The 13,886-nt window shown below is 36.2% G+C and overlaps 1 protein-coding gene across 1 annotated transcript; it reads left to right on the top strand.

Moving 5' to 3' along the window:
- Positions 1–1,891: 1,891 nt before the first annotated feature.
- LOC135688733 (meprin A subunit beta) lies at positions 1,892–13,105 on the top strand. Its single transcript, XM_065205695.2, has 14 exons — positions 1,892–2,278; positions 3,105–3,173; positions 4,002–4,172; positions 4,818–4,932; positions 5,580–5,764; positions 6,654–6,872; positions 8,243–8,419; positions 8,932–9,111; positions 9,478–9,624; positions 10,211–10,470; positions 11,046–11,136; positions 11,663–11,719; positions 12,526–12,677; positions 12,923–13,105. Exons 1-14 carry the CDS (start codon positions 2,188–2,190, stop codon positions 13,061–13,063), a joined length of 2,055 nt encoding a protein of 684 aa, XP_065061767.2. The 5' UTR covers positions 1,892–2,187; the 3' UTR covers positions 13,064–13,105.
- Positions 13,106–13,886: the final 781 nt, after the last annotated feature.

Consider the following 13,886-nt stretch of genomic DNA (forward strand, 5'->3'; position numbering starts at 1 on the left):
TGGCGTAGCGTCCGGGTATTCAAGGTATTCAGTGAATACCCTAAGATTTCTCAGAAAAAATATTCATACGACGTATAAATGAAATGGTTAGTGGTAATTTGATGCAATGAATGAGTTCGAAGAGTGTATTTGAAGGGTCCTATAGCAAAGTATCGTTTTCATCATAGTAATGTGCAGTACTTGCCAACCGAACCAAAAAGAAAATTAGATAAAATTTCAATAGCTAGTCCTTTTAATCTTCCTATTATGCCCTATTTTCATCAAGCCCCATCGAGCCACACCCTGCCCTACCCTTTTGTTTAATAGAGAATACCCAGTTGAAAAAGTCACGCTACGCCACTGATTAAATTTCTTTTTAAGTACCTAAGGAAGCTCTGAAGCTTACTTTTGGATTTAGCCTGACTAATTTGTTTGCATTCTTGACTTCGGCATAAGATTTCGTTAATGAAGTTTAATTGGCAGACATTTACTTTCGAAGCGGCGATATAACGATGTCAACAGTAGCGGAGGAATCTGTTTGGGATTACCGTGTTTGAAAACGTCCAAATTTCGTTTGCTAACTGTAACAGCTGCCACTTTTTGATAATGTCAATGAAAGGATGTCAATTCTTTCTCATTAACTAATATTTAAACAAGATGAAACTCATTGGTGAAAATCAGATCACAACAGATCGGCAAAAGCGGCATTGAATCATTAGGGGAAGTTCGTATGAATTTCATATTAGCCCCAATGAATTGCTGAAGCTGAACAAACAAGCCTGTTCTCTTTACTGAAAAGTAGCAAAGTCTCTGTTTTGTTTTTTTCTTTCATTTTTCATGTACATTTCCTTCAATGTTGCTGAAAATCTGCACACGTATCATTGCTATTATACATACATTCATGCAACACACCAATACAGCTTTTTTAGCCGCTTGGTAAGGGGGGGGGGGCACCAAGGTAAAAAAGGAGCATAAAAAGAGGTGCATGGGGGCATTTATAAGATATAATCCACACATTCGTCATCAGAGCAAAAAGGAATTGCTGTATAGGGGAACAGGGTTAGCAAGTCAAGCGATGAGAACTTTTGTGGCTGAAAATGAACTTGCTCTTATTGATATTTTGAAGTAACTTTATAGCCCTTTACTTTGTTATCATCCATTACGAACAGTAACCTTTTACCACAGGGTCACTTAATCTGACTTATCCAATAAGCCAACAATAGCATCCTCGAGTTTCGCAATCTTGATTGATTTTCAATGGCAGCAATACATAAAAGTAATTCTTGTATGCAAATTGAATGAGAGCCATAATAACTGTACAAGAAGCCCCACTAGAGGTATATTAAGGTCCCATTTGGACTCATACAAACCACTTGGGCAAAAGGGCATGTTACGTTTGCTGCTGGGGCATGCAAGGACCCTGGGGACAGATTTCCCACCAATCATTACGCTGAAGAATTCCCTGGCTATAAGCTGCTTTGAAGAAAGCAAAGAATAGTATCTTCCTAAGTGTTTAAAAGCTAGTTGATTGTGAAACAAAATCCTTAGATGCAGACAGGATTGGATCTTTGCAAAAGGTTTTCGTGACATTGAAATTTGCTGAATAGAGAAAAGGCTTCATCCTCTACAGATGAATTCTCCACCCACAAGAAAATAGCAATTGCATATGTTTGCGGGTGATTCACGTTCTTTGTGCAAGAGAATCAAAGGTTTTTGGGAAAGATATGTAAAGGCAGTGGTTTCCCTTTTTCAAATCAAAAGGTTTGTTGGGAAATATATATAAAGATAGTGGTCTCTCTATTCATTGTGGTTTTCTGCGATACAAACGTAGGTATGTAAAAAATATTTTGGTTGAAGCTAATCTGCTGGCATCATTAGGTTATACATTGATGTGAATTCTTCTTTCAGACGATACTGTGATTTTATTCACGCGATAATGAATATTTAGTAGCTTCTTGTACAAATTAGAAAGTTATTTAGCAGAGACTCCATCGTCTATTTGTTGACATTGGTGATCAAAGCTCTCTTCAAGTGGCGCTTTAATGTTTATTTTTTCTTTTATGTTTAGCCAATACTAACAACATAACGAGAATATGTCATTTGGTTGATCTATAAAACACTTGAATACGATACAGCCTACGTTGCGTGAGGCACTGCAGATCTTCCTTGTGAAAGATAAGACTCTGAATTGGATCTTGGCATTTCGATATGAACAGACTCAGGCTACCGGTTGTCGCTTTTCTTGTATTTTGTATTATCCAGCGGACAGTACAGTTGCCAAGCAGAGGTTCAAAACGAGGCAAGTATAATTTTCCTTTTGTAACCAAGAACTTTTCTTGCCTGTTTTTAGGAAGGGCTTTTTAATAATATTTCAGAGGCTGGTAATAATATATGTAATAATAATCAGAGGATGGCAAAGTGTTATCGCAAGAGGTAGCATGGAGGGCTTCTTCGAAGTAAAGGTGTCATCTTTTTTCTCAATTAACATTAACCACATTATGAAAATTTGTTGCAAAAGAGTAAAAGATCCTCGAATAAATGCAATCAAATTCTTTCTATCGATGAAATATCTTGTTGAATTTTCTAATCATTTTGAAAGTGTAAATCCATCATAAAACTGAAAGTTCCATCAGCTTTTGGGCAAGCAATGATTCTGTTTTCCCATTTACAACGTAGCATAAGTTTTTAACAAAATCATGAAATCGCATTGGTGTTATTTGGATGTAATGTTGTATTATCCTCCTCTATTCTAGAGCGAATTTGGCTAATATTGACCATTCAGTTTTAAAAAACCTTACGGAACAAATGCTTTTCGTATTCATTATTTCATTTAAATGCGAGTAGAAACTCCGTAGGCTCTGAGAGAAAAGTCATGTAACAACACCAAGGAAAAGAGAAATTGAGCTTTTTCCGTGGACAGGCACTGTTGTTACTGTATTTGTCGCATTTTTTTACAAATATTGGTTCAAACTGAATTACCCACTGGCATAGGGATATTATTGTCGTACTTTACGTCTCTAACTTATTTCAATACTAGAATGCTCTTTGGTATACTTAGACTTTTAAATCTAGGTAATATAGTTCCCTCTCCGCTGGAAGTATAGGAGTATTTGATCGTTTTTTAGCTCGCTCGTTAAAAGATGATTCCAACAGCAATTTGGCCGCCATGGATATTATAACCAACATAAATGAAGGTAAAGTAATTATATCATGTATGCAAGATTGGTGAATATAATGCTTAGGGTATCGTATTGTATGCAGAGGATATTATATTATAGGAATATTAGCATTTTATATTTATCATTCACAACTAAGAAAATATTCATGAAGTTGTTTGAGTGAAATTCATGAAGTAACTAAGCTGCATATTTTGCTCAGATATTGTTCATGCTATAGCTATTTGATATTTGATAGTAAGATATTTGCAAAAAGTTGTTTTACTCAAAACTCTTGCAGAGTTGCATTAGTTTTATTTTTTGTGTTGCTTTGTTATACTTTATTCTTTGATGTGTTCATTTCTTATGTTACCGTTTTTAATTGATCGATAAATAACCTTCAAATTACGAGTTAAAACAGCAAGAGCAGTAACAGTAAGGTAAAATTAAAGATTTACGACAAAATGTAATAAAAAACTTGCTAACTGTTCCTAAGTAACAGCGGGATGCAATCCCGAAAGAGCTTACGTGCCAAAAGAAATTAATGCATAGGTTTAATTGCTTCATCTTTCTTGTTTCGTTCCTGAACTTTAGCTTGCACTTAAGGCCTAGAACCCATAGAAAAAATGAGAATACAAGAAAATATCAGTCATCATTCTATTTTTAAATGATATTCTTTGATGCTTTGTCTATGTTAATGAATCTTAGAAGCAAATTGCAGATATGATTTGTCATTTTCAACTAAATTTAAGTATTCATGTCTACGATTATGTATATTCTAGATACCATATTTCAGACCTTGCGTTCTCTTTATAACTTTCAAATATTGTTTCGTGCTTCTAAAATATTTACTCATATCTTATGCAGTTAACGATCTGACAGACCTCTTCGAAGGAGATATCAACCTCAAGGAAGGAGGAAACGCGATGCCAGTTGGCACTAGAACCCTGCCTGACAACGTCAAAAGAGATGCTGTTAGAGATCGCAGAATGCTTTGGCAATCCGGCATTGTACCATATGAAATTTCAAGTGATCTGGGTGCGTTTTAGAAACGTTCTAATATACAGAGCTATAGACGGACATTATAAATTCATGGAAGGAAATCTAGCTAAATTAAACCTGAAAAGTTCAAAATGTTATAATTTGTTAATTGATATGCATTTACAGAAAAGCTAGGGTGGGTGTTGGGGCAAAGATTAGCGTAAATCAATTGCAACGATGGGGCTTGAAAAGAAGGAAAAATAAAAATTCGTGCATACTTTGACATAGCCAAACAAAGGATGGTTGCTAGAAACAGTCAAATACGTCATAGAATTTCTCCACTCATAAAATGACTCTTTTGAAGAATTCAATGGTATGTTCCGCATTTCATGTATTATTTTTTAGTAAAATTCCTGATCTTGCATTTTTATCGTTCCCAATTCAGAAAATTCTACCTCTTTCCATATCATAGCATGCAAAGTGTCTAATCAATAAATTTTAGAGTTAAGATGAATTTTTGATATTTACAATGTCTAGTTGATATTTAAGCACTGACAGAATCCACTGGCTTGTCACATTCATAAATAACATTCATTAATAAATAACATTCTTACATATTCATCTTTGATTCTTTTCATTTCTTATTCAGTTGTTCTTTCATATCTTTCTATACTTTCACAAGCATTATCGTATTTTCTATAGAAAATTTTGTGTACACGATCGAGGGTGCAATGAAGGAAATCTCTTCAAAATCATGCATAAAGTTTGTGAAGAGAACCAACGAAGAAAATTGGATTTACTTTGTTAGAAGAGCCGGGTATGTAATTATAGCAGATCTATTTTGAAATTGAAATTGAAGAAAATGGCTGGAAAATGAAATTTTTAGATATATTGAAGCTTTTCGTCCGACCTTTCTTAGAGTATAAACGTCACAATAAGAACAAAAATATAAGTTAAAATATACAAATGGCTAGGTATACTAGTGTGAACACCAATATCAGGACCTACGCCAAGAACTTGAAAGTGGGGGCCAAGGCTAGCAAAAGTAGGGAGCCAAGGCTTCTTCTTCTTTGCTACAGCTTTAAAACTACTTGCTTCGAAAAAAAGTGGAGGGGCATTGCCCCTTCGGTGGCGTGGGCCCTGAATATAAATGCTTGAATAAGCTACAAATGCATCTTTTACCGATCAGCCTGATCTTGTAAGAATGAAACTAAGACAGAATTCGTCATATTAAGCAACTTAGTTACATATTCTTGCCAAGACAAAAGTTTTTCTATGTTTAAGTCCCTTAAAAGCAATCAATAACTTTTTGTGAGAATGTCAATGTCTTTCGTAGGAAAATACTGACCATGACCCAAAAGGAGTACCTCCCAGTTATTCTTGAATATCTGAAATGCTTTGGATTACATATTCTTATTTACAAGAGAAAGGATATGGTCCAAAGATGTTCTTTGTTTATTTCAGGTGTTGGTCATCTGTAGGCAAGTTGTACTGGAGGCCCGGTTTTCAAGAGATTTCTTTGGGTAATGGATGCTTGTTGCACGAAACGATGGTACATGAAGTACTACATGCTTTAGGGTTTTGGCACGAGCAAAGCCGACCGGATAGGGATCAATACATTGAAATATTTTGGGAAAACATCGACGAAGGTATTCATGTCTATTGTTTCTTGTTGATTTTATGACTATGTTATCAAAGACAAGGACCAAATAACTGACCTTTATAAAAGGTCCAAAGATTTGGAACTCAAAGGCTTAGATAGAGGGGGTCACTGAAAACCTCCCTATAAAGCTAAATTGATTTTTTGTCGGAAAAATTCTGACCTTGTCGGAAATTTAACATGGCTGTCTAATTTTTACCTAGGTGTTGTATTTTGAAAGGAAAAATTTTAAAGCTGAATAAATCTGAAATTGGATAGTTTACTACGGTTCTGATGTCGATATGATAAAATTCACGATATAGATGTAAAAATGTAAATGCTTATTAGATTTTTGTCAGAAAATCTATATTTCTCGCCCCTCCTATATATTCTCCTGTCCACACCACTTTCCATACCCCTTCTTGACAAATATTACGTCATGTATTCATCAGATCAGTTCCAATAGTTTTGTATCACCGCCAGCAGAAATTGTTACAATTGTTATCATTCATCTCAAAATGTCTCAAAATACTTCGAGAAAACTTGGTCTGGTATTCGCAAATATTTCTCAACCGATGGCTGTAAACAGGCACCACGGAGCGTTGAGAAAAGTGGGGGGTCTAAAAAAAGCGGGGAGAAGGGGGCTAAAACCGTAAAAAAAGAGGCTTTTTTGATAGTTTGATACTTCATATTTGGCATTTTTTTGCAAAAAGCCCCCCAAGCCCCCCCCTGCTCCGCGGTGCCTGGTAAACTGAATTAGGCCGAATCGAATAAGTAATCAACATACATATCCATCGATCTTTATTGAACGTTTAAAGGCGTAGGCATTTTTTGACAGCGTCTTGTGGTACATATCATAATAATATCATAATGATAATGCTTATTTTATACTTTTTCAGAACAAAAGAGCAATTTCCAGAAATACTCCCATCAAGAAGCTGATATTCTTGGAATCCAGTATGACTACTCGAGCGTAATGCATTATGGGTCAAAAGCGTTTTCTAAAAATGGCAAAGAGACCATGAAACCAATAAGGGAAACTAGTGTCAACCTGGGTGTTGCAATGGAAATGAGTGAATTGGATGCTATTCAACTCAACGCGCTTTATGACTGCAAAGGTAAGATATTTTACTCCTTCAGTAAAAGATGTCAGGATGTGTATGATAATGTGTTTTGATGAAATTGATGAAATCAACTGATGTTGGAGGGTTTGTAGGTTTATTGCAATCTTGTGCTTGATGAATCCAAGATTTTTTCACGGAGTAGGCAGAGTTTTACCATTTTGCGATGTGTAACAACTAAACTTTCACTAGCTTCCACCAATTTTGTAACTGCAAGCAATTGAAACAGAAACTGAGACGGCCTCTCCACATACCACAAATATCAAACCAAACAGTCTCAACAGAGCAAAAGTTCAATTTTTATAACGATTGTGGAGGAGTGGTTAGGGATGTAGTGCGGTAGGTCATGGGATATTTACAAGCTAGTAGTAACGTCGACGGAGGTGCTTTTTTCACCGAACAGTGCAGTCTCAGTTTCACTGTATTGTATGTAGGATGCAGATAGCTGTATAGTTACTTTGAGCCTGTACTCCGCTACTCTTTCATCTTAACCTTCGACTCATAAACCCCCTTGACACTCCAAACGCCAAAAACTACCAATAATGGTATCAGATCATTACGTTTTCAAGGGCCTAAAATCTGGAATTCATTCCCGGAATCAATAAAGACAGCACAAAATACTAGACAATTTAAGAATTTGATCAAAACTTGGTTCCTTGAAAACAAATGCGCATGCTCGTTTTGCAGTAAATGAACTATCTTTTGCAATCCTTGAAATTGCTTCATGTTAGTCTTAATTAGTGTATATTAACAATTGTAAAAACTAACATTAAATAATCTACAACACACTACAATACTATAAGCTTTTACAACATCTAGACGAATGACAAAACAAGGCAAAATAGTATTCATCAATTATTGGATTCACGCGGAATTAGATTCACGTTAAATGCAAGTGCAAAATTTCCACCAAGGGTTTACCAAAATAATGCTCCTTTCGTTTGCATTCATTGCATTCATCCTTTAAACTTGAATTTATTCTAGTTTAGAGGAACCCTTCAATAATGAACTCTTTCAGCTTATAATAATAATAATAATAATAATAAATAATTTGTTTAAAGTTGGCGTACTAAATGAACGGCTGATAGCTTAGTTATGCTTATCAGCCGTTCATTTAGTTAGTTATGAGGAAGCTTAGTTATGAGGTAAAGCTTTAACCTTCATCGACATATTATTCTTATAGTACTTGGCACATATTTCCTTAGCTTTCCTTATCCGTCAGGACACCGAATAATTTGACAAAGCTAGCTTTTTTAAGATGCCAATAAACCAAGATGAAATTTTGAGACTCCTAACGGTAAAGGTTGGGACTACACTACTGTCACTTTCCCACAGCAGCGTACTCTAATACTTTTTCTCGTACCAAGACACAGAGACAGTCGGATGGAGTGGCTGGAGTGGTTTTAGCCCATGCAACATTGAGTGTCTCAAGTCTCGTCAAAGGTTTTGCAAGAATACAAATGCAACCACCTGCGAAGGGGCCAATGAATATGGAGTCCAAACAGAAACTCTACAATGCAAAAAGGATGCAACAGAATGTTACGGTATGGCTACAAAAGTCTGCAGTGTTTGTCAGCAGACAAATCTTTTTCGTTTATGCTTATGCTAAAAAGGAGCATGGTGCTAAGAGAGCAAGTGTTACTGAAAGCAAGAAGAGATGGCTACGGAGAAAACCAAAGAGCTATTCGCTAGGCTTCCCATACATTAAGCTTTGTGAGATCATTTTGGCCTTACCTGGCCACCTCACAATCTTTGCACACTCTATATAAACTCGACCATTCTACCAATTGAAAATGAAGTCAACAAACCTTTTCTTGGTTCTGCAAACTGAGTCTTTCACATGAAGCGATATTCTCCTCTTGACAAGAGCAAATTTTCTGCTCTTACAAGTTAGCACGTGTGATACATAAGTAGGCTGTTTTCTAATTTCATCTAGGCATTCATTCAAAGATTTATGATTTGCATTTAGAATGTGTCGTTCATAGCCAGCGTGCAGTGTTGATAGTATAGTTTACATTCTTTTATTTTGCAATAATAAAGCTTTTGTCGTCTTCAGCTCCCATCAATGGACATTGGGGTCCATGGGGACACTGGTCATCTTGTTCAGCCACGTGCAATTACGGTGTTCAACAAAGGAGTAGGGAATGCAGCGATCCGGCACCACAATACAATGGTTCATTGTGTGAAGGAGAGTCGACGAGTACACAGAAGTGTAAAATGAGAACCTGCAACCTTGGTACGTAAGGAAAGTGCTTCATTTATTATTCCATTAAACAATACACAAGAACAGCTGGTTTTGCAACATAGCTTTCAAGCTTTTTTTAATACAAACAAAAATTGCCATGCCCCAAAGTGGATCCTGGAGGAGCCCATACTTTCACAAAAAGATATTTCTTAAAAGTGTGTGAAGTGACTGCATCAAGTTAAAATGCCTTTTGATGTCAGAAATCTAATTGTTTTTGTACCACAAGCTGCTCCTCAGACTTTACATTGATGACTCGTTGAAAAAGGATCTGATCTAAGACGACAAGCTGATATTCGCCTTTTCCTTGAAATGCACCCAATGATGTTTTTGTAAATTGCAGTATACGTTCTTGTGCAGGGCCGGATGACTGTGAATTTGACAAAGATGAATTTTGTCATTGGAGTAACGATCCTTCAAATAGCGAGGGATACAGTTGGTACAGAAAAAGTGGATCGACACCTAGCAGATACACGGGGCCTAGCCATGACCATACCTCAGAGGCTGGTAAGGAGCATATATAAAGCAAGATTTAACCGAAGGTTTAATATGAATTAAGGCGAGAGCAGAGCTCACGCTAAGAAGTGTCTGACGAGGAGACAAATCACTTCGGTAATCAGGAAGGGATTTGTAACATTGAAAAGCATGCTTTGCTCAGATTAAAATTTTGTTTCGAACTTATGTGCTCCGATGAGGTTGATACAGCCACCACCCTAGTCTATCTCTTTGGTCTCTTAAAAACAGGTTCACATAGAAAAAAGCTGTATTGGATAACTAAAAACACAGCTTTATTCACGAACTTCTTTCACAATGTCCTGCACACTGCAGCTAACGGAATGTGTAGCAAACCCATCTATCTATCTATCGATCAATGTTATACAGGGCCAATTTGTTGGCATTACCTATAGTGTTTGTTAGTTATTAAGTTAAAATGTTAGTTATTTACAAAAATTAAAAAATTAAGAGAATAAATATGGCATGCAGGGGCGAAATGGACAGGCCAAGCATGTGGGTGGGTGTCGATGAACAAATGTGCTGGATGACCTAGCATTAGCAAGCGGCAAATATAAACACATCTTTCTGTTTTTGGCAGGTTATTATCTCTATCTTGAAGCATCCTCGCCAGCCTCACAAGGGTACACGGGAAGGCTTATAAGCAAGCTGTTTGAGAGCAAAGAGGAAAGATGCATGTCTTTTTATTACCATATGTATGGAAGCAGTATTGGCTGTTTAAAGGTCTTCTTTGAAGGAGAGTCTACAAAAACTAGAACAGCATTGTTTACAATGAGTGGCGATCAGGGCGATAAGTGGAAAAGTGCGTCGATCTTGTTGAAACCCGAGGAAAATTATAAGGTAAAGAGTTTGTATAAGCAGATACCCTTATGTCGAAATCGATTGCCGGGAATTTTGAATACCCTATTTTTTGATCATCAACTACTAATAATAAGTGTATCTTGTTGAAAAATGCAGAAGCCGTGCCCTCTAATGAACAGCCCTTGTCCCACTTGATTGTCGCAGCATTAAAACTCGGCATATAAATTGTTTACATTCACGGTAGCCTGGTTACTAGAGCTACATAAAATCGAGTGAGGAAATAGAAGACCAAGCGGAGAAGCGGAGGAGCGTCTATCTGAGAACAAGAACTTTTCCTGCTTCTCTGCTAGACGCACTTCCGCTTCTCCGCTTAGTTTTCTGTTCACGCGCTCGAAATTTTGCGCCTCTGGTACCCAGGGTAACATTCACGGTTATGTTTGTTAGCTGCATCTGCATCACATTGAAAATGCATTTTGCAATTTTATTATAAAGAAACTGAGATTAGAAAATTTCGAGAGACATTTACTCAATCTAGCTGGATTTTCCATATGGTAAAATGAAAAAATGCTTACTGTTTTTCAATTTTTCTTTAAGTTTGAATTCTACATTTGCAGATTATCTTTGAAGGAGAACGAGGCATTGGTTTCCGTGGTGACATCGCTATTGACGACGTGACTTTCAAAAACGGATCATGCCCATCAACAGGTTTGAATGCTGTTGCTGTTGCTCGCTTCTTTAACCCTCTGCGGTTTCTAGATGCTAAACGTTTTCGCCTTTGTTGCCATCGGTAGTCTTCCACCGTATTAATCCAACTAAACAGTAAAGGAATAACTTGCATATAATTATGATTTTTAGATCTTGGAAGAGCAGCTTGATAATGAACAGAATAGCCAGCACGGCGAAAATGATAGATATTTTTATGTTTCGACTAAATCATTGTAACCAGCTGTAGTCCAAATTTGACATTATTAGTAAGTCAAAATTAGTAAGACAAAGTCAGTATGGCATGATCAGAAAGACATAACCAGTTATAAAAACATTATTAAGGCATTATCAATTATTAAGACGTTGAAACACAAGCTAGAGTCATTTTCAGTAAGTGATGGAATACAATAAAAGTTTAATGTAAATATGAAAAGAATGAACAATAAGGATCGAAAAACATGTGATAAACTATATGTATGAAAGGAGTGACATACTATGATATATTTTACCATTATAATTGTTGCAGGAGCAAGTACGGTGGATGAGCAAAATGCTTTAACGACAGCAAAGCCTTTACCTCATGGTATGTACTGGTCTTAAACTGTATTTAAACATAACGTCTAGCATATGATAATGTTGTATTGCATTACATTGTACATTAATGTATAACATTTTGATATTTTTGGTATCAGATTCTGTCGTCTTCATAATCTCAGTATTTTCAGTATCAGTATCTCAGAAGGAGGTGATGGAAACAGATAAGACCAGAAAAGGATACACTGAAACATAGCAATGACTTGATCGAATTTCAAACTTGCTTTCGCTCCAGCATTCAAAGCATCAGATAAAGCAACTTTGCGTTAATTAAAACCACATTTCGCCTCTTCATTTCAAGATTCCATGTTAAGCATCTCCGCATTTGCGTTGATTAGTACCCGATTTTAGCTGCAACAATACTTTTACAATTATTTTATACAACAAGCTCACATGAACATTTTTTCAGAGGATAAAATTTGAAAATGGTTTTGAAAAAAGCAGACATATTACAACATACTACTAGAGGGACATTCCAAGACACAGTGTCAAGTCTGCTTAACTCTTTGAACGCTTTGTTAAGAAATGAAACCAGCTTTAATTCATTCGCTAAAGGTCTTTCTAAGACCCTTAAAGAAAAGCCGTCAGACGACTTTATATCGTATAAATAATCTAACCAATCTTTTACTTATAGGTCTTTTCTTGATAACGTTTGTTGACGGTAACCTAAATTTTCAAAGCACGTTTTCAGATTATCATTAGATCCATTACCAAAGCTTTAAGTATGTTGTAAAATGTTTGCTTTTTCAAAGTCATTTACAATAACCTCACTAAAATGGTTTTCTTTGTTTGCAGTCATTGCAATCGGCTGCTACAGGGATGAAGGTTCAATCGATGGTAAAAGGCCATTTCCACAATATGTTAACTACAGGGAACAAATTAACTGGTCAGATATGACAAAAACGATCTCTGACTGTGCACTTAAAGCAAAGGAGTTCAACAGCACGGTAAGAACAATGAACCTATTGTAATCTGGTCTTGAAATTGTGCTTAAAAAATAAATACGGAACATAAATATTATACAGCTATGTTATGTTATACCACTCTCTGATGTAAATTAGAATTGGAATAATGACTTAAATTTTCTGATTACTCTCAAATTTCTCCACATATGCAAATAATTTCAAAGGTTGGCGTGGGTGTGTCACACCCTACACCCCTCGTATTTACGTGTCCTATTTTTCATTGTTAGATTTTTGCTATTGAGTTCTATGGAGAATGCTGGTTTGGTCCTGAGAGCGAAATAAACTATGCAAGGGATGGTTTAACAACAGATTGTTGGAACGGTGTGGGGAAAGCAAGGACAATGATGGTGTATAGATGGTCAAGTTAGAATGCAACTCTCTAAACTGCTGTATTATATGTTATAGTAATCTTTGAGTTCGAATTTTCTCAGTTCAAATCTCCTTAGTTCTTGTCAAGTATAAAAAATAATTTCAATTTTGTTTCGTAGTTAAATTAATGTTTCATTCATCAACACATTCAAGAAGCAAAATATAGGCTGTTCCAATGTTATTTATGTGGAATGAGGTTTTCTCTACCTGGGAACTTTGATATGCTGCTTTCAGAAAAACTTGTATATGTTTTTAAGAATCTCCGGGGTAAGGGCTGTTAGCATCAAAGTTTATGAGCATGGCACAGGAAAATAACTACTTTTGTTTTTAGAGGCGCTAGTGCCCCCCCCCCCAAAATAATAAAAAACCTTTATTACAAATGAACAATATCTTTGGTTCCAATTGTTCTCGAACAGGGGGGCCCTCCAACAATTCTGTCCATTCTACGGTTAGAACATGCCGTACCTTATGAACAGGCTCACTCAGATTAATAAATAGTTTAATCGATATTATCATCTTTGAACATCAGTTTCAATTTTAATAAACAAGCTATCCTGAGATCTGGCTCGAATTCGAGTTCCGAGCCCCGAGCTTAATCTCAGGCTATAATTGAGCCAAGATTGCAAAAAGTTTTTGCGTCAGCTTCAAAGACGTTTTGATCATGTTGGGAAGGCGAACGAACCGAAATCTGCTATTGAGGCCATCGTAATCCTAACGCTAAAAGAGCATACTTCATAATAATGATATAATCAAAAAAGGTAACAATGATGAGTTAAGTACGTCTTTCTTTCTAGAGGGGCTGGAGGAGAGGTTGTAGAAAAC

This window comes from Rhopilema esculentum, chromosome 9 (assembly GCF_057945365.1).
Source record: "Rhopilema esculentum isolate cy_ngs chromosome 9, ASM5794536v1, whole genome shotgun sequence".
Lineage (NCBI taxonomy): Eukaryota > Metazoa > Cnidaria > Scyphozoa > Rhizostomeae > Rhizostomatidae > Rhopilema > Rhopilema esculentum.